The sequence below is a fragment of the Chamaea fasciata genome, unplaced genomic scaffold (genome assembly GCF_029207755.1).
Source record: "Chamaea fasciata isolate MVZ Bird 193981 ecotype frontalis unplaced genomic scaffold, bChaFas1.0.hap1 SCAF_232, whole genome shotgun sequence".
NCBI lineage: Eukaryota > Metazoa > Chordata > Aves > Passeriformes > Sylviidae > Chamaea > Chamaea fasciata.
Genome location: NW_027094317.1, coordinates 43,381 through 64,277, shown reverse-complemented (window position 1 = coordinate 64,277; position 20,897 = coordinate 43,381). Strand labels below are relative to the sequence as shown.

General features: G+C 52.4%; 1 protein-coding gene across 1 annotated transcript in view; it reads right to left on the bottom strand.

Moving 5' to 3' along the window:
• The window catches only part of LOC136304968 (hydrocephalus-inducing protein homolog), a gene marked incomplete at its 5' end in the record, with an annotated part of 67,973 nt that overhangs the window by 7,183 nt on the left and 39,893 nt on the right, over positions 1–20,897 (bottom strand). The window contains 24 exon segments of the mRNA XM_066208382.1: positions 1,398–1,517; positions 2,186–2,346; positions 4,671–5,111; positions 5,691–5,775; positions 5,777–5,795; positions 6,302–6,462; positions 9,065–9,286; positions 9,633–9,775; positions 10,123–10,374; positions 10,955–11,063; positions 11,626–11,818; positions 12,756–12,907; positions 13,493–13,725; positions 14,110–14,318; positions 14,946–15,014; positions 15,328–15,566; positions 15,854–16,022; positions 16,518–16,617; positions 17,186–17,285; positions 17,682–17,827; positions 18,285–18,489; positions 18,781–18,928; positions 19,226–19,349; positions 20,448–20,621. Of these exon segments, the coding sequence (XP_066064479.1) occupies positions 1,398–1,517; positions 2,186–2,346; positions 4,671–5,111; positions 5,691–5,775; positions 5,777–5,795; positions 6,302–6,462; positions 9,065–9,286; positions 9,633–9,775; positions 10,123–10,374; positions 10,955–11,063; positions 11,626–11,818; positions 12,756–12,907; positions 13,493–13,725; positions 14,110–14,318; positions 14,946–15,014; positions 15,328–15,566; positions 15,854–16,022; positions 16,518–16,617; positions 17,186–17,285; positions 17,682–17,827; positions 18,285–18,489; positions 18,781–18,928; positions 19,226–19,349; positions 20,448–20,621 (3,974 nt within the window).

Sequence of the window (20,897 nt, the reverse complement as noted above, 5' to 3'; positions counted from 1 at the left end):
ACAGACAGGTTGTGCCTGTTGACTGCGGGCTTCAAAGGCATTTTCCTCCTGGAGAAACCTTGCAATTCTTTAGGGGAATGGTCTCTCGCCTTTTGACCCTTCTGGAATTTCCTCCCTACATGTCCACACCTAATTGGCTGAATGCCAGGACCCTCCCAAAATAGGAGACTAGATAAGACCCCTGGATTTCTTTGTTCTCTCTCTTTCGGCCCCTGGACCCCTTTGAGGAATAAACGACTTGGAATAATCTGGGGGTAAGAACCTCTTTTGAAATCTTTTGTCCTGTCCCTTCGGAGATATTCCTCCAAAGCCTCTCCAGAGCTAGCCCCGGGGAGGGGGGCCGGGCCTGCGGGGGGAATATTTCAAAACATGACCAGCACTGACTCACAGTGTGGTTTCAGTATTAAAAGCCAACCTTGGCTCTCCAGGGGTTCTTGCTGCCTGTGCAGGCAAGCTGGGCTGCTGGGCATTCCCGCTTGCAGCCAGCAGGCCAAGTTCTGCTCTCTGGGATACACAGACACAGCAAACATGCATTTTCAACACATAGATATCAACCCCTGAGCACCAAAATGCTCTCAAAAAGTCTAAACCAGATGATTTTGAGTCCTTCCTGTCTCTTCCCACCAGCCCACTCTTGGCACAAGCCTCATTTAAGAAAATGTTTCCCTGACTGAAATTCAAATGGTCTCAGTTTTCCCCTTTAGAGTCCAACACGACTGCTGACGTTTTTCAACTTTTTCCCTCTCAGCTCTCTTGGGAAACTGCAAAACAGGAGCACATGGCTTTGGATGTGCTGTGGTTCTCCAAAGGGAAAGCAGAGCACCATGCTGCTTTTGGAAAACCTGAGCAGAGCTGGATGAAGCTTAGCAGGAGCCTGAAGTGGCACCTAAAGGCCTCCTACTGCTTCTGCTACATCAATCTGATTCCAGGGCTGTTTCAGAACATTTCCTGCCGTGCCAGTGCCACTAATGATAGTGATTCCAGCAGAAAGCGTAGACGACTCAGCCCCTGAGCTTTGACTGTGAGCTGCACAAAGGGAGCCAAACAGGCTGAGAGAGGCAGAAATTCCTACCAGGAACCAAGATTAACCAAGGAGACACAAGATGTGGTATAGACTCAAGCAAAGCATGAGAGCAGGTAAGAACTGTACAACCCTCAACATTCCTATCAATCAGAGCTTTCAAAAGAAGGAAACTCCTTTGGGATAGATACTGTCAGCCCATGGGCAAAATCAGGGGAGAGTTCCCAGCACAGGAAGATTTCCACCATCGTGCAGAACAAGATGCTGAGACATTTTCTTCTGGATGTGCTGCAGCAGATAACTTGCTTTGCTGTACACTATGGGAATTACACCACTCTTCCAGCACAGTGTTAACACTCCATGTCCCAGCACTTACCTCGCCCTTATTCATGAGAGACACCACCATTTCATAGACCTCATGAACGACAAAGTTCTGAAATACCACCTCTGGTGGGGAAACGCGAAACGATCTCTTTTTCCGGGGAGTTGATGACAGCTGGAGAGGCAAGAGAGAGCAGGGAGACGTTCAGCTGCTGGGAGGAAGGTTCATGAAGGAGAATCTTACACTGATCCCCACTGAAGTACAGACTCATGGCGAGCACCTCTGCCCAGGCCACACTAGGGAAACAGTAGCTCACCCACCTCTGCTCTCAGCTGATCAAGAGCTGCAGGGCCACAGAGAGCAGGCTCAAGCCAAGCTGCTCTTTTGGCACCTATTTCTCCGGGTTTCCTTCTCCAGAATGCCAGGCAGCACTTACCTTAAGCACTGCCCTGTGCCCATGAGGTCACAGAGCTCTGGGGCACTGACTGAGGACTCACGGAGGAAGTAAAACCCATAAATTTACATCAGACTCCATGGGAAACAATTTTGGGATGTCCGTTGTTCTGAGACAGGGAAACTGAGGCCCACACAACTGCAAATATCTTTTTTTCATCTAGAACTTAGACATCAGTAAGAAGAGAACAGTACCAGAGGAGGTGTGAGAGATGAGGTGATATTTTGCTGAACAATGTCAAAAGGTTATTGTGATGGATGAGAATTGTTATGGAGTTATAAGTTGTTGGCTATAGAGTTGGAATGTTTAGTTAAAATCAGTTCAAGAGTTATAATGCTGTTTAGCAGTTTTGTCCACTCTGTATCCCTTACCCCAAAATCCCACTTACCTGATTCCGTCGCCTTTCCGTCGGGTCAAGCCGTTGCTGCTCCCTGGCATCACTGCTCTCCATTTCTGCTGCTGCTCTACCTGCCTGCACCCAGCCTGTCCCACTGGCTCGTTCCCTGCTTGCTCCACTTCCTACTACCTGTCGGATCCTCTTCCTCCTTCCTGCTGACAACCGGCCTGTCAGTCAGGCTGCTGCTGCCACCCTTATGGAAATTGAAAGAGCCCAGCTGCATGATGGGACCATATCAACACCAAGAGCCCCTGGCCGAAACGAGCCAACTCAAAATTTAAATCTGCCAAGGACAGCACTGGACTGACCATACCCAAGGGTATTTATGCCGAGGGTATTCATAGACAAGCTCTTCTATCTCACCATAACTTCCAAAGGACTTAAAGAGCGAGAGACCCCTGGACTCTAGAAGCCAAGAGGAGTTCTTTGGAATTGCCGTGAGCCGACAAGTCCCGCTCTGCAGCGCAGGCAGCACAGTGGATTGCACCTCCTTCTCAGCGGTGTGGACGAAAGGGAGCAGCAGCAGCAGCAGCAGCGGCGTAGGCCACTCCTGAAGACCCCTGCTTATTAATAAAGGCATTTAAAGGAGGAAACTGTGTCTCCTGCCATTTGTAACAGTTATTAAGTTAAAGAATGAAAGTTGTTGGTTCTGTGTGTTGTTTGTGGTTTGGATTTTTTCAGGTTGGTCTGTTGCATGCTGCTGTGAGCTGGGAGAAGGACGTGGTTGAAGACCTGACCAAAAGGAAGTAGGAGGAGAGGGGAGGGGACAGAAAGGTTGGTGGTCAGAGCGAATGGAAGTTCCCGAGTACCGTCCAACGGGAAAGGGGCCGGGGGCCGCCCCAGGCAGGTATAAAGGGTATAGAAAGATTGCCATTTTGCTGGAGGGTGTCTTTGTTCGTCTCCGGGGAGAGGGAGACACGCCCAGCTCAGTTGAATCGTTACTAATAAACAGCTTTCTTTTGCTTGGATGATTTTGTCCCCTTTAATTGTATTTAAAAGTTAGTGCATTGCTAGCAGAGGTAAAGGCAAAAGTAAAGTAACACAGAAGTTAGGAAAAAGACAAATGAGGTGATTGCTGAATGAGGATAAGGGTCAGTTCTTTTCTCAGCAAGTTGGCATCTCCTTTTTAAACGGGTGCTTTCTTGTAACCTGTTACTGCCATCTTATTTAATACCGTTGTAGAGCACATCTGGAATGACACAACAGCAACAAATGCTTCTGGAGCAGAGACCTTGCTTTGAGAAAACTCTCCCCTGCTTTGTCTGCCCTCTCCAGACACACTGCTGTCACTCCAGAGACACAAGCAGGAATCCTCCGTGACTTGACAGGAGGCACACTCTGCCCAAGGGAGTGGCTGCAGCACGCTGTCCCCTTAGTGGTGCCCTTCTCTGAGGTGTTCCCAACCCCCCCTCTCCAGGGCGATCCTTAACCACTTTGTTACACATCTCATGCTGCCAATTTCCTGCTCAACTGCCCACCTCGGTCACCTACCCGTTTGGAGTGGGCTTTATACTGAGCCAGTCCTGCAAGAAAAGCAGCTTTAAACACACCTCTAAGTAGGCACTGATCCACATAAAGCACATCCATTCCCCTCTGCCCAGGGTGAGTCCCCTGTACATCTGGCAGCCTGCAAAATCTAACACCACGTCAGGGTTCCAACCCAAAGCATGAATGCAATGAGTTTTGTTAAATCTGAAGTAATTACTGCAGCTACTCGGCCTTCAAAGGCCAACGCTGCCACTGTGGAGGGAATCCTATGACCCCAAGCATTTGCTGGTGACCGCACCTAAGCAAGAGGCGGCTGTTTCAGCAGGAGAATGGCAAATGGCAATTTTGTGCCTTTGCGTCCCCAGCCTTCCCCCCCTTGTTTTAGCAATGGCAGCTACACTCCAGCAAAGCCCAGCAGCTTCAGCAGAGGTTATTTGTGTTGGCTTAGTGCAGATCAGGACTCCAAGTCCACCACAAGCAGCAGTTTGCAATGGCAGGACCTGGACACTGAGATGTTTTGCTGGAGGCGAGCCTGTCACAAGCACACATCCTCTTCAAACTTCACAACAAACAGAAAGAAAAAGAGCAGGAAAAGGCTACCTTTTGACGACTCAGTCTCAAGATTTGAAATGGGCTAATGCTGGGCAGAATAGGCCTCCCAGTCCTGGCCTGAACCTTCCCCCTCAGGAATGTAGATGGAAGCAGCTGAAAGGCAAAAAAAAAAAAAAAAAAAAAAAAACCAACAAAAACAAACAAACAAAAAAAAAAACCAAAAACAAAACAAAACAAAACAAAAAAACCAACAAAAAAAACCCACACGCAGCAAGAGCCTCAGAGATGCCACTGTTCACATAGACTTTCTCTTGAACAAGCGGCACTGGTGAATAATTTGTGATCGCATGTCTAGGACAGTCCTGGAAGCCCTGGAAGTTACTTGCTGAAATACTAAGCATCAGTAAATTAATAATACAGAGTAAAATACACATACTCCAACCACACGGCTCCGTCCCATTAGCTTCTCCATGATTTGATGTGACTTGTTTGGGGATTTCTGCTCTTTGGGCAATTTTTTCAGAAAGCTGCTCCTCCTCAGATAGCTTCGTCATGTCATTAGGGTCTATCTCCGGAAACTCTGCCTCGTCCTCATAAAACGGCTCCTCAGAAAACTCTTCCTCCTCCTCCTCCTCCTCCTCCTCTATGTAAAGCCACTCCTCCTCAGAAAGCTGCTGCTCCTCAGGCTGCTGCTGCTCCTTGGAATCCTCCTCCTCCTGCTGCTGCTGCTGCTGCTGCTCAGAATCGTGCTGCTCGGCAAGCTGCTGCAGCTGCCACAGCTCAGAAGGATGGATCTCAAAAGGATGGTCCTGCTCCCACCAGAAACGACTCACCAGCTTCTTCTGATGCCTTACAGTAGTAGAAGACAGGAACCGCCCTGCAGAGAGGAAGAGGACACCTTTCAAAGACAAAACCCTGTGTTCCCAGCAACTCTGCCTCCTGCTGCAGGTAGGTGGAAGAGAGCTGGGATGCACTTGGAGCATCTCTGGCCAAGTACTTTCAGCAGGAAATAGAGCGTCTGGGAGTAGGGTCCCTGCCTGCAGCACACACTCCCGTGCCAGAGCAGGAGAGCTGGTTTTAGACAATGACTTTGCATTTGCCCTGGAATGGGGAACTGCACACGGACAGGGGCTGTAGGGCAGCTCACGCATTACACCATTGTTTTTCCCAGTCTCAGACTTCTCTCAGAGATGACCTGATGTCCCCTTCCCAGCCCTGACCCAGGCACGTGGCTTTCCCCAGAGTCTGCCTCAGCTCCTTTGCAGAGCACAGGTGGCAGGGCGAGAACAAAAGGGGCTGAAAGGCAGAGGGGGGCAAGGAGAAAACTCCAGCTGCAGCTGGGAAGATGCTGATGAAAGTGGATGTGTGGACAAGGATGAAAAAGCAAGTCATGTTTTGGAGTGAAGTGGCAGGGTGTTCTCCCCAGGCCCTCAGCTACCGAGTGAAATGCCCTTACGCATCAGAGTGGTTGAGAATGGCTTCTTCACTGCTTCACTATCTGCAGCTTCCTCCCAGGAGTATTCCAGGGCTACCTTCCCTGCCTGTGTTGTGCATCCTGAAACTGAAAAGCAAGGAGGAGGAATAAAAAAAAAGTCCAATAAATACAAAGCAAATAGTACAGTAACATTGCCTGATGGACTCCTGGCATCAATTTCTCCTGAGGAGCATCTTCTTCCCCAGGCAACCCTGCCACGTTCCGCTGTCCTGGGTGGCCCAGAAATGTATTTCCAAGTCTGGAAGTTTAAGAGGAAAGGGCCAACATGGTGCCCAGGACACTGAAGCTGAGGGGCTTACTCTGGACTTTAGGTTTTGGTTTGACTGCAAACTTATTCTTGAGCAGATGAGGACAGGTGACAGGCAGTGAAAGCAAACCCACGGCTGTCCTCAGCAGAAGGGTGTGGCAGCACTGAACCTGTCCTGACCACCACCTCCTGCTTGGCTTTGTGTGCACGTGAATGGGCCTGTGCTGGTTTTGGCTGGGGTAGAGTTCTGGGAAGCAGGCACTGGGTCAGCCCTGGGCAAAGGCAGCTCCCGCTCACAGGGCCCTGCCTGGCCTCCAGCACTCACGTGGCTCTCCTTGTCTGGAAGGGCAAGGGATCCTTGAGCTGGACCACAGTCGTGTTCAGTTTTAACTGGCTGCAGGCAACAATGGCACTGAGGTACAGCTCGGCCTCCTGGCTGCTGTCCTCCAGCACAGCGTGAGCTGGTTCTGGGACTCTCTTGACCACCTGCAAACAGAGGAGGGAGGAATCACCGAGCAGAGCCCACAAAGTCAGGCTGAGAAGGGAGTCTTTTGGCCTCCGGGATCAGCCTCATAGAGGGACTGGAAAGGACCGTTCACTTTCACTTCCCGCCGCGTAGGGGGGGAACGGGGCGCCGGGATGGGCGCGGCTGATGGAGCCGCAGCACCAGCCCGCCCCGCCGCCTGAGACTCAACCGACAGCGGAGGAAGCGGCGCAGGCGGCGCGAGCGGGGAAGAACCCGCGGAGGGGGCGGGGCGCGGTGCAGGGCCGCTCGGGCCCGGCCCAGCCTCCCCAGCACGAGCAACATCACTCGCCGCGCCCGGCGGGGCTGACACGGGGAGGGGAGGGGAGGGGAGGGGAGGGGAGGGGAGGGGCGGGGCGGGGCTGGCAGCGCCCCCAGCATGGCTCCGCCTGTGGCGCAGAGGCCCAGAGAGGGCCCCGCCCGCTCCACGCGGGGCGGGACGGACTGCCCGCCCACAGGGATCGGGTCCGACAGCAAGTCGATCAACGCTCCCCCCTCCGGGGCCCTCGCCGCTCGCGCGGGCGCCTTGCTCAGCGCATCGCCGGGCGGGGCTGCCCCCGGCTCCAGCGCCGTTCCGAGGGGGTATTTCGTGGCCCACACCGCGATGTGGACGCTGCGTCGTCACCGCGTCCGGCTCCGACAGAGGCGCCTGCGGAGCCCGCGACCCCTCGCTCCCCCCCGACGCCGGAAAGGCGCAGAGGGATTGAGAGCCGCCTCCGCTTCTCCGCCTCCTGGGCGTGGGGACGGGCGGAAGCAGCGCCGCGCTCCCCGCCAGCGCCGGGAGAGCGCCGGGGAGGGGGAAACCCCCCCGCTCTTCAGCCTCCTGGGCGCCGGAATGGGCGAAGCGGTCGGGGCCGGCACGGCCGGCTCCTCAAGAACTGGCGAGCCCCCGCTCAGCGGCTCGTCCGCGCCCCCCGGGGAACCTGGCTCGCCATCCACGAACGCAGCGTCCCGGGGGTCAACGGTAAGCTCCCCGCCCCATTCGGACCCTGAATCCACCTCGGCTTCCGAGGGGAGGACCTCCTCCTCAGCCTCAGCGTCCGAGCCCGACAGCCCCTCAAAAGAGCTGCCGATACTCAACGGGGCCCCGGAGTCCCAATAACTCCTTAAAACAGTATCGCATCGTCTCCAGAGCACCGTCAGATTTACCATGTCTGCATCGTAATTCGCAGACAAAGCCCAAATCAGATAACCACCCAGGCGACCCCAGGCAGTTTCTGAGATAGCCATCCCAGCATCAATAAGGAAGCCTTTTGCCTTTCCAAAATAATATAAACACTGAAACTCTTCCTCAGAAACAAAACCCTGGTTCCGTTCCAGCAGATGGCGCCAGAAGGCGAAGACAGCAACCTCTGTCTTAGAGCTCCGGGATACCATATTCGCAGGCGGCTACCTACACACAACCCCCGTTACCTTGAAGACAATCTCACTGACTCCACACACTGTAATTCTCACGAGCGGGCACCAGATGTCGCCAGTAGGGACACGAAAGAACCACACTCACCCGACAGGTTGAAGTGAGGAAAGAAAAAAAAGCGCCGTTTATTGTCGGGTTTGGGTTTAAACAGGATTTGGAGTTTGGCCCAGGATTGGAGGACAAAGGGGACACCCCTCTGACCCCAATGGTCATCTCAGAAGTCCATCACATATTGGTATGTGAAAACAATCTACTTGTTTATGTTACATCCCTGAGAAACTCCACTGGAAATAGGTAAACAGTCATCAGAAGGCTGAAAATCGAGGCGACACTGAAGAGTTCTGGAAAGCACCTTTTTCTTCTTGTCTTAGGAGAAAGTGCTCTCCACATGTCACGTGTGGAGCAACAACCACACTGCAGGGAGCTGGCAACGGGCATTTTGGGATGTGAAAGATCTCACTGGGAAAGTCTCCAACTGCAGATGTTCTGATAGAAAAGAGGATGGTTTAGAGGCCTTAAAATGGTCCAGAAACTCAGAAAGAACCTTCACCCAAGACGAGTGTGTTTGGCAATAATGACAATAAAAGCAAGAGTCTCTGGAGATGATCCTTCTCCAGACTCCTCCATACTGTCATACAGTGCCTGGGCTACTCCATGATGAGATATCCCACACAATACAGAGATCACAACTAAAAACTCTGGTATCCATGCAGACAAAACTTGGAGTTCACCAGCACATGCAGGAGAAGTATACTTCTCTCCACTTCCAAAGAAGAGACAGAGTGCAGCAGACTTAACTCCTTGTTGGTGAAAAGGCACCAGATCAGATGAAGAGATTTCAACCACCATAAAGTGGGATAACATCATCAAACATTGTCTCCCATTCAACACGGGCTGCAACCCTTGTGCTTGTGGCACAGACTCGTAGTTTGTGTTGGCTAAAGGTCTCTTGTCAAAAGGCCTCCCCCTCTCACGTGAGTGTGTCCGGTCACTGTGCATCCACCTCTCCCCTAGAATGCACTGCTGGTGAACCTCACGGCTGTCCAATGTCCAGAGGAAGCAGGAGCTGCTCAGCCAGCAGTGATGGGGGTTACCGTGGCTCTTTTTGTAAAAGCTGGGCTGTCTTCTTTTGCCATTTTGCTTCTCGCCTTCCTTTTTCCAGGCCACCTGGCTGCCGGCTCTTCCCTGGTGGTTTGATTCCACGTGACAATGCGCATTTTGTTGTCGCAGTCCTGAACCTCCCCTCCTGGCAGCTCAAAGTTGATCTCGGTCACCTTACATTTCACAAGGTGCCTCCTGAAGGTGGCTGGGACATCTGATTTCAAGGTCACTGTGATGTCCTTGGCACAGCCAGGATGGAGATGTCCCACCTAGGGAGAATCAGGGAGTCAAAACCAAACCGGAAGCACTGCCAAGGGCAGGACTGACAGCAAAAGGGACTGATGTGGTGAGCTGCTGTGCCAGGAATCTGCGCGTCGGAGTGGATTTATGTGAAGTTTGATAGACAAAAGTATGAACAGAAGGTGCCACCTCCCATAACATGAAGCCGTTTCTGCAAGGCTGGCAGCCATTGCCAAGCCAGGGACTTGGCATCTCGGCATCTCCTACGTGGCACTGGAATGGGCTGTCACTGGTACGTGAGGACTGCCTGCCAGCTCCTGGGAACACCAGGGCAGGGCTTGAGCAATGGGGAAAGGCAGAGCCGTCCACGCTCACCTTGGGAGAGAACTGGAATGGTGCGTTTGCCTCCCACTCAAAGCGCATGACCTTCGTACAGGTGTGGTTGGTGATGGTGAAGGTCCTGTTGCAGGGCTCTCCAACAGAACAGTCCCCAAACTGGATGTGATTCGCTCTGACAGCTGCTGAGGAGGAGAACAAGGCAACCTCAGCATGCAGGGAGCTCCATCCACCCCCATTCACGTGCACAGACACCTGTATGTTCAATGCTTTCTTGCTCCAAGCCTTCCTCCCTCTGGAAGGGAGTTTCCCAGGCGGCTCCCCAGCCCACCACTTTCAGGGAAACACCCTGACACACCCCTAAGCCAGCCACATGAAGCACAGCACACATTGCTCTGCAGGCATGCCTGCCACGCCCACAGGCCACCAAGTCCGGTGGGTGACAGCCCAGGCCTGGCTAGAGAGAGGACACACATGATCAGACATTTCCCTCTTCCTTGCTCCACCTTGGCAGCCTCTCCTCTCTTACCATCAATGATGTCTTTCTTCAGAATGCTCTCAGCATTCCTCTCCTGTGTACCTTCCTCCAGTCCGTCGAGGGTGAATTCGTCCTTGTGGCCTTCACCCACCAGCTCCATTAGGGTCTTGTTAGAGTATTTGTCCCCCACTAACGCACGAATCCTCCCTTCCAGTCGTTGAGCCAGGGTGGGTTTGAAAATGACGTCGAACTTTGTCGATTCCCCAGGACGCAGAAGCAGGAAAGGCTTTGGGGGCTTACGCTCTGCACAGCAACGGAAATCAGAGTTAAGTGATACGGCGGTACAGAGGAAATATTTCCATAGGCTGTATGAGGAATGAGAGGTTGAAATCAGCTGCCTCCTAAGCACGGGTTCTACCCCCAGTGGTTCCAGACCCTCTTCCTGTGTTCGCAAGACTGCCACCTCCAGACACATCACCGCTTAAGCAGCTTAACCTCAGGTTGATGCCCAGCCCGCATTCCATCTGCTTCCAGCCAGCTCCAGCCGTATGGAAAGCGGAGCCAGAGAGTGCTTTTGGCTTCTGCTGGTTGTCTGTGTGCTCAAGGGCTGTGTCCATTCAGGCTGGTGCCTTCCCTCAAGCAGCAAATACCTCAGAGGGTCCACTGAGGTAGTGACAGTCCCCCACAACTCAACCCACCTTGTCTAGAGGAGCCAAAGAACTTCTTACAACTTGCTAGGAGAAAGTCCCCAAGAAAAGCTTGGGGGACAGAGAGCCCAAGAAAAGAAACTGTGTCTAACATCTGGCTGCTGCTCAGAGAAGCCAAGAGCAGGGCACACGTTTTCCCTCTGTGCAGGATCACACTTCACGGTTAATGAATTTACCGTGGACAGCAGAGTCGTCTTCCGCATCTTCAGTGTAGAATCTCTCAAGTGTGGAGCCCCTGCCTTTCAAGAGGAACGCTCCGTGCTCATCCTCCAGGTGTAACGTGAACTGAGAAAAGGGAGCACAGAGCACATTGACACTTGGTGTGAGTACAGGGTGGGAACACAGGGACTGACACCGCAGTGCTGCTGGTCCCGCATGGGAACCCAGCACCTCTCCCACTACAAACAGCACTTAGCACAAAAGTTAAGTCAAACCAGCTGGGAAAAAAGAGCGCTCAGAGGCATTTGGATGGACCTGACACAGAATCAAACAGGACAGAAAGTAATGAGCAGAATGTAATTAAGCCACAACTAAGTTTACTTAAAATGCAGTAAACTGGGATCGAAAACAATCTAATGGAGCTGGAAAATCACCCCATGTCCATGAGAACAAAAGGTGACCTGAGAGATGGGGGAAAATACTGCACCACCTTTCCTGTGTTCAACTTAAAGAAGAAAGGCTAGAGGCACGATTTCCAAGAACTCCCTTCTTGGAGAACAGATGTCAGTCACTTGCTTTAAAAGAATTTCTGACACCTCTTCCCAGGTCTGCCGTGTTTTCTGGGACCCTTCCCCTGTGCCACAAGCACTTGTTCCCAAACCAGACCATTCCTTGAGCAGGTCTTCACCTTGACAGGTATTATGCCCTTGTTTTGGATGACCAGGGGGAGCATCTCTGACTCCCCCAGCCGGAGCCTCTTGAAGCACAGCTCGGAATTTCCCCTCCTGCTGCAAGCACTTGGGCACACGACTGTCAGCTGCGGCTCATGCCCCTTCCCGCTGATGGTGAAGGTCAGGATTTGGGGTTTAAATTTCACAGGGCTGCAGGAGAGGCACAGAAACAATTTCAGCTGGCACTAACCCATTTCTCCCTGGGCGAGTGAGGCAGCAAGGGCCACCCACAGTGTTTTCCCTGCCTGAGGCTCCTGAGCCACACAAGGCAGCCCCCACCAGGCTCTTCCCAGTCCACTCAGCGCCATTCACAAGAGGAATCTGTTCCAAAGAGCCCTCCACAATAACAATTAAAAATAATTTCAGTTAATTGAATCATGCCATCCAGGAGGTAGATAATGAGGCACCAGATGAGGCATGGCAAATCTCCTGGCTGCAGTGAGATGAGACACATGCAACAAGCAAAAGCACAGCATGAAAGCAGTACAAAAGCAAGAAGGCAAAAATAAATCATTGTCACCATCAGTAAAGATCATTTCCAAGAACAGTAAGAAAGCAATTGCATATTAGCAATTAGACTTCTCTTGTTCCAATTCAGCCACTAAAAGGTTGAGGAAGGGCAGGTCAAAGCTGCACTACACAGGTCCCAGGGCAGAGGAACTGTGCTTCTCTTTCATACCAGCTCCAGTCCCTTACATAAAATAGCTTAATGAATACCAGGGAATCACAGTGATCAGAGGAGCACTTAATTTTACAGGTACACAGGAAATTGTGACTGCTGACCTGCTGGCACAGGAACTGCTTCATCTAGGCCTTTGTCCTTGGAAATCCCCAAGTCAGCTGCAGCACATCTCAGTAACTTTCAGCTGGCTACCTAATATTTCCATGTCTTCATAATTCCTCATAAAGGATAAACCATCAGTCTCATTTTTTGGCTTTGTCCAACGGTTACTGCCTCCCAGATCATCTCATGCCAAGTACTCTGCCTATGGCTACTGAAAGCATTAGAGCTAATAAGAGGCCTGTGCCTGCCCAGTGGAGAGGGAGCTATCACTGAAGCCTCCCCCAATATTTCACAGTCAGTTACCCTTCTGGGATGACAAGGGAAGCCTTGAAAGTGCAGTCGTAGGTCTGCTCATCTGGTGGGGTGAAGGTCACCGTAGCAACAGCACAGGATGAGCCCTGAATGGACATCTTGACTGCATACAACTTGAAAACGTTGTTGACAGGGCTTTTATCCTTGGGGGAACCCAGAGAGCAGTGTTAGGAGAAAACACCTTTCAACATGACACAGTTTTATTCATAAATGCGTTACTGAGAACAGCCCCAGGCAGTGTGTCCTCCTCCCTGTTTCCCTGGGCAGGCTCCCTCCCTCCCAGGGAACGCTGACCTTGTGCTAAAGCAGTTTGTGTTTTGAGCCCTGGCCGCTGCCCCAGCATACATGGGAGGTGGGCACTGCTTGGAAAACCCTGCAAATAACCTGGAACTGGCCTTCAAAGTGAAGGAAAAGCCAGGGAGCCTGAGGAAATGCCTCCTTTGAACCCTGGCATGTCAGTTCATGACAGCCCCTCTCTGAGTGTGCGTCCAGGAGAGGTTCAGAAGGATTCACTTCTCCCGCCAAAGGCCCAGAGGTGTGAGCCAGAACCTTGCCTGAGACATGCAAAATTCAACACAACTCTTCCCTGGCTCTGCTGCTCTCCCCTGCAGTTTGACCTGCACTGAGCTAGACTAGTCTGGGCCCCAGGAAGCAATGCATCTGGAGAACAAAACAGACTCTCACACTGCCTTTAGAGGGACACCATCACCTTGGCCTCCTGTTCTTACCTTTCCACGCAGGGGTCTGATGGAGAGCACCACATCACATGGCAGGCTGCTTGCATTGTAGATACTGAAATGAGCTTCAGCTTCTTGCGCAACCAGAACCTCGTTGAAGATGAATTTGTTCCCATCTCTGATGAACAAGCCCACGCCTTCCACTGACCGCAGCTTGCGGCTGAGGTCAGTGCTGCGGCAGATCGGGTACTTCTCAAAGATTGACAGGACATCCTCAACGAGTCCTGTGGATAGACCAGAGGGATGAGCATGGAGGAGAAGCCTCACTGATGAATTTATCTGGACCCTGCTGGCCTCTCAGGAGGCTTTTCCTCTCAGTCATCCTTTCTGCCCTGGGTGACTGCTAAACCCAGCCTTGGGTGGGGGAGCTGGCTTTGAGGATGGAGCTCAGTCAACCTCGGTCTTAGAGAGCGCTGCTTTCCTTTTATCCTTCCATGCATCCCTCTCAGCCTGGGAAGGATGAGTCTGCTGGTGGACTTGAAGAGGGCTGGAACTTCTGAGGATTCAAAGGCGGGACACCAGGGCTAGCGTGCATCTCTATCCAAGCAGCAAGTTTAGGTGCTGATCAGCAGCAGGTGTGACCAAGGGAACCTGTGGGCAGTACGTACCTGGGAGGCAGGACTCGGCAGTCAGGGTAAAGGGAATGCCAAGGGGATTGTCCCTGGGGTCTCTGCCCGTGATGTCAATGTAGAGCTGCTCCTCACACGTCCCCTCCTGCCCTGCCAGGCATTCCACTGTGATCTTCTGCTGGCCCCACGGACTGATGGAGCCGGAGCAAGGGGACACCGTGAACATGCCAAGACTGAGGGGACCCTGCAGAAAAAGTTCCAGGAGAGGCTGATGGCTAACAGCTGTGCCTTGAGCACCCCAGCAAAGAGTGTGTCCCGCCTTGGCCTCCAGCTGGGCCCAAGCACCCCAGTCCCAGGGCAGGGAAGGATGACTCCATGGCCCAAGGGCAGCCCCAGGCTGAGACCAACAAGCCAAGAGGAGCTGCAAGCCTGTCCCAAGTAGCAGAGAGAAAGGAGTTTGAGTGTAAAGAATGAAGGTGGTAGCTGTGATCCTTCAGCCTCCAGAGGTAACACAGGAGAGCAGAAATAGCTGTGAGAAAGGACAGGAGAAAGGTAGGTGACTTGGAAGAAGAAAAAGCAATGTTGTCTGAGCTCTGCGGACTGGGAGTTCACTGAGGCGTGTTTTTGCTTCTGTGGTGTTCACAGACCTATGCTGGCTAGCAGCTACCAAACACAGGACCTGCTCCCCCCTGTTGATCCCACAAGTCCAGGTCAGAGCCAAAGTACAGGAGTGTCAGTGGGACTGAGCAGATACTGGGTTCCATCCTGTAGACCGTGTCCCACCCTATAGCCATGAGCCCCCAGCCAGGGCACAGCAGCATCTTCTCACATCCCCCGCGGCAGCAGCACTGTTGGGGAGCAGGAGTCACCCACCTGTCAAGGAGCTCGATTTCTTTCCTGTTGAGCGCTTTGCAGCTGATGGAGCAGATTGCTCTTGCTTTGAACTGAGAGGAGAAAGCAGAGGTATCTGTCATGCTGAGCTCCCCTGCCTTTCTCTGAGGCCAAAGCTGGCCTTCCTCCACACGGAGGGAAGCCTTCCTGCTCCTGATGGCTCCCTGAGTGCAGCACCCATTGCTGGACAGGAGCTCTATCACCAGCTTTGTACTACACCTGGGGACACTGCGGTGTTTTTTTGCTCCCTCTCCCCAAGCCAGGGATGCAAACGGACAACAGCCCAGGTCTCCTGGCTGCCTGCCACATACCAGCCGTGGGCTGGTGCCTCCTCAGACAGGAAAGGTGGTGCAGGGCTTCTCGTACCTTTGGCTTTCCCATGCAGATGCATCCTCGGGTGCTCGGTGGATGTAGAATTCGAAGCTGAGCATGCCTTTGTTCTCCAGGATGACAGTCTGGGTCTTCTTGGTGCCCTCGAGCATGGCACCGAAGTCGATGGGTGAGGCGGGCTCAATGCTGTACTTGCTGTACACAGCTCTCACCGACACCCTCAGTGGGATCTCGGCAACAGTCTGGCCTCCTTCCCCTGAGCTGCCGTCTATCACCTGTGTCCACAGGAAGGGGTGGTAAACACAGCAAAGAGGCCAGCCTCTACCCCAGTCCCCAGTCTCCACCCCAGGCCTCCATCAGTTTACCCCTCCCTGTTTAAGCACCTCCTCCGGAGTCAGAAGCTCAGCTCCACTTAAGAAGCCTCCCAAATGGTTTTGAAAGACTTTGTTTGTGTATGTAGGAGAGAGGATTCTCCAGTTAAAGCACTCCTTCCACTCGACACCTATCCTGTTTACACTCCCAAAATGTCGAGAGATAACACAGCCTGGCCCAAGCAGCTCACCTGGCAGTACAGGATGGGTTTGTTCTTGAGGAAGATTTCACTTGTGGGGTGGAAGAGCATCTCAATATTCACACCAGGCTGGGAGGCAGTCAGCATGCCCGACCGAGGCTCAACGCTGAAGTGGGATGCCAAGTTTTGCGTCCTGGGACCTGCACCCTTCAGCGTGAAGCTGGGGAGAAAGGGAAGGAATGGAGATCTCTGCAGTTAAAAGTACAGGCACCACCAGCACGGCCAGGACTTTGCATAGGACCAGAAAAAAAAAACAAAAAAAAAGGGAGAGTTCAGCTCTGCTCAGGGAATCCTGGATCTTGACAGAGAGTGCAGACAATCACAAGGTTAATGCATGAAACCTTGACACCAGAATTTTTCATTTGCTTCTTTACAGAGTCTCAGAAAGAGAAAGGAAGTGACCATCAAAGAAAAGCAATGAATCTCATCATTTCAGTGGCTGAAATTTTTGGGGCTCTCCTTTGGGTTCGTGCTGAGCTGTGAAGAATTGCTGGTTTGTGGCTGGATTCTCTAGTAAAATAGTTGAGATTAGAGAGTCCGGGTTTTGTATTTCCCATGAGGTAGCCAGCATGAAAACAGGTTCTAGCCATTGACAGAGGGAGAATGCAGGCCTGGGAATCTGAAGAAATGCTCACTACCAGGCAGCTGGACTCACCTGTACTCAATGTTGTATACCCCTTTGTTCTTTAGACTCAGGACTTTCTTCACCTTATCTAGGACATTAATGGTTCCAAATTCCAAACTTCCATCTGGACCTGCAGAAAACCCGCAGAGCCAGGTCAGAAATGGTATTTATCAGCTGCAGAACACGCCAGGTCACAAACTACATGGAGGTCTTGACACAAAACCCTTTCCAGCAAGTTTCTGTTCTTGACAGTATTTTCCAGCTATTTGTCTGCCTTTTCTCTTCCTACTCAAATTATCTGCAGGATTAGTAGCTACGGAAATTACTTTATATGCTGTGCTGAGCCCGTGGGAGTTGCCAACTGCCTGTTCCCGTCACTGTTGTTTCAAAGCCCCCAAATCCAATCTGCACGTGAAGCTGCACACTTCAAAGTTCAGAGGGGAGAGACTTAAGGCTGTCAATGCCCTGACAATGCATTATTCCACACCACTTGCAGGGTTTGTGCTTCATGTGTCCATGCCATCCTTGCATGCTATCCCATCCCATCCCATCCCATCCCATCCCATCCCATCCCATCCCATCCCATCCCATCCCATCCCATCCCATCCCATCCCATCCCATCCCATGCGCTTTGGTCGCCCGCCCCCCAAGGTAATGCAGTGCACCTGGACTGCTTTGTCTGGGAGGCGTCCACTGACCTTCAGGCATGTCGATCCTCAGAGAAACATCATAGACCTTTGCAGAGATTTTGATGTTTTCAGCCTGAACAATCCCCAGGATGTTTTCTGTGTCTGAAACCTGAGGCAGCAAGAAACAAACACTGTTCAGATCATTCTTTTGGTAGACAGCCTCCAAGTCCTTGTCTCTGCTGGCTGCTTCCCCTGTGGCCTCCCAGGCTTCACAAGCGTCGGTGGACTCCCAAGCTTTGCTAACCTGTTCATCTCATGGGCTGCCCCAGTGGGATTCAGCTGCAGTAAAAAACCCTATCAGCCCAGCTCTGTCTTCACCATAGAGAAGAAGATGTTCTACCTCAACAGAAGAAGGTCCTTCCTCCCTTGGGAGCCGGGGAGCTAAGAGTGGCCATCCCTGTGTTGCTTCTGGCCTTTGCTATCAAACATGTCTGAGCTCAGAGTCCTTGGAGCAGGGAGACCCTCCGGGGACACTACCCTGAGCAGGAACCCATGGAAGGCTTACTCGCCTCTCCCTCCGCATATGGTTCAATTCCCATATTATTTCATCCACGGCAGCTTTCTCCTCCTCAGGGAGGGCATCATACTCTTCCTCATCCATTCTCAAGGCACGTTCTCTGTTCCTCTGAAGAGCTTCCTCCCGCTGCAGTTCTTTAGCACAAACCAGAGGAGAAACCATGAGTGACAGCAAGCACAGCTGGGTGCTTTGGGAGTCAGCTGCAAGGACTCACAGCTTTTCCCAACCCAGCATATCACACCAGGAGACATTGGGGAGCTCATATCCCTGCTCCAAAATTCAGACAATCCCTCAAACGATGGCCAGGCAGTGAGTTCCTGTGCTTTTCCTGGCTTAAGTGCACCAGGGCTGAGGACAGTTGTTTGTCACTGAGCTACAACAGCTTGAACTTCTGCCCAAGCTTGAATGTTAGAGATTAAGGTGTCTTAAAGCCTCCAGTCTCCTGCAACTCTGAGATGAGTGTGGTTACAGAGGCAGAAGGTGGAAAGATGAATAAAAACACTTCTTACAAGCTCTGCTGCAAACCCAGACACACAGAGATAAGTCTGAGGGCTTGAGAGAGAAGATTTGAGAGGGACAGACATATCTCACCTTCCCTCTGTCTTTCATCTTCCTTCCTCTGTATTTCAGCGTCCTTCCTGGCTTTCCAAGAAGCATAATCCCGATGCACGTGCACCACGTAGATATAATGGCGATTCTTGACAGCTGTGAGTACACAGAGCAGAGAAGATTCCAGGCTTCTTGCAAAGAGGCTCTCCAAGCCATCAAAGACCACTCCCTTGCAGCAGTCTTCGTGCTGCAAATAAAGGGAAGAGTAAGTCAGCCATTGCACACAGGGAGCTCACAGCTGGACAGTAAACCCAGATGTCACAGGGCACCAGCTGTCCTTGTTCCAGGTGCATTAGCTAAGAGCAGCTTGTGTCTGTCCTTAGGCTCTGCCAACTAAGGGCATCTGCAGCTTCCCCCAGGGTTCCCTGCACACAGGCCAGGATCCTCCAAGAGCATGTACAGACCTCCTCCTCTCCGAGTTGTACCTCACTGCCTGTTCTCCGGAGCAGGAATGTCTCCTTTTCCCCACCCCACATACCTTCAGCCTCTCACAGAGGATCTCCACCAGCAGGTGCTCGGGCAGCACACAGCTCAGGCAGTTCAGCTCTTCCCCACAACTGCTGGTGATGTTCAGCTGCTGCGGTGCAGGAGCAGTGGAAACTGTGAACTGTAATGTGGACCATTGTAAGGAAAATACACCCCGGTGGAAAGCCCTGGACAACTCCCACTGCTGGGCTTGCAGCTGGGGTTCCTCACTAGTGGAGACTAGAACAACCCTGCAGTGCAGGCTGGGGGCTCCAGGGGATGGTCCTGGAGGGCCCATCCCCTGGCCAGCAGAGACCCAAGCCTGCAAACTCCTGGTGCAATGGATCCACATACCAGGCCCTGGCTGGCACAGAGCCTCCACTGTAAGCAGCCCCTGCCCATCTCACAGACAATGCAAAGGTCCCAGGCACCAACCCAGGCAGATCATGTTTACCTGGGGTTTGCTGGCTGGCTCCGTCTTCTTTTGCGCTGGTGTGCTCTTGCCTTTGGCATTCTTCTTGTTCATTTTCTCCTGAGAGGCTTGTCTTCTCTTGGCCAGAAGAGCGAGCTGACGCTTTTTAGCTGCATAGGGGACATATGGTTCAGGAGGGCTTTGAAAAGCAAGTAGGCACCTTTCACCACAATGGGCACAGCCTTGGACCCTGGAAGGAACGCGGCACTTTTTCCCCAGTCTGCCGGGCACTGGCAACACTCAGAAGCAGCTCCCTCCCTGCTTCTCTTACCAGCACGCTATCCCATCCTTGATTTTAAAGCCAGCACTATGTCCCTCCTAACAACTGTGCATGCAGGTGACACTGCTTGCACAGGAGTTCCCCTATGGATCAAGCCAAGGATTTGTCCTCCAGGACCATTGTTTCCATACACTGCACCCATCCTGCATTCTCCTGTGGAGACCTGCAGCCCTGCCCCGCTTGCACCACCCGTCTCTGCTGAAGCTAAATGCTCCTTGTGGGAAAACCCTGCTGGGACACAGACTCCTTTTCCTTCCGCCAGCTCCCAACCCAGCCAGGTTCAAAAGTGAGCAATGCAAAACTTCCCCCTGCACTGTGGCAGGTCTGGCCTCACCCTGCAGAGCTCAGGCTACCAGCTGCCCAGTAAGCTTCCTAAAAGTCTCTGGTCTCACATGGAGAACAGCCCAACATACACGAGCTGTGTAACCTGACAGTGAGCACAGGTAAATCCCGGGAGACAAGAGCTCATTTGTAGCATGTCTCTGATTGGAAACTCCTCTGGGAGGCTGTCCTTCCCTTCCTCTTGTTTGCAAGGTTACACTCATAGTCAGTCCTCTTGTGCTTAATGAGCCACTTCAGAAGGCTTTTTCCTTGGTAAAGTGGGCAGCAGTTCTGCCTGCTGCCCATGAGAAGCAAGCTTGATTCAGCTTTGAGGAAATAGAAAATATCTGGGAAAGAGACAGGCATGCTTCACCACCCTTAGAAAAATGAACACGTGCCAAGCATGGCAGCGAAGGGGGATATCAAAGAATCCCTGACTGAGCCCTTAAAATTGATTTTTTATTTTTTGAAGACCAGCCAGAGATGCACTTCACCCATGTTCCCTAAGAGACGCAAAGAATGAAAAACTGCTGCTCTGAGTGAGCAGAAGTGGACAGTCATGGTGGGTTTCTCAAGCACTGGCTCTGGGTCTGGCATTTCTCCTCACCAGCATTACCTTCGTTTTTGCTTTTCAGCTCCATGGCAGCCTCGGTGCAAAGCTCCCGGGCACGGAGCCCTGCCTGGCTGCCATCATTGGCAATGGCCTCTTTCACCACGGTGTCAAGGGACAAGGGAGCAGCGTCGTAATGGTGACACAGGGCCGCCGCCATCTCTGTCTTTCCTGAGAGAGAGAGGAGGACTGCTTGGTGACACGTGCACATGAGGCATTACAGGGACAGGCCCTGGAAAAATCTCCAACAAGATTTCAAAGTTAAAAGAACAGGGGGAAATCAAGCGTCCCTCCAGGGGAGGCCATGAGGGAGGCAGCTGGAGCGTGGTTGCCAGCTCTGAATTCTAGAGCCAGGAGGATCATCTCCACCTCCTGTTCGGCTGAGGTCTTTGCCTTAAGCACCAAGGTCCACCAGGATGTATTTCTCCTGCTTGCCCCTCTCCCTGC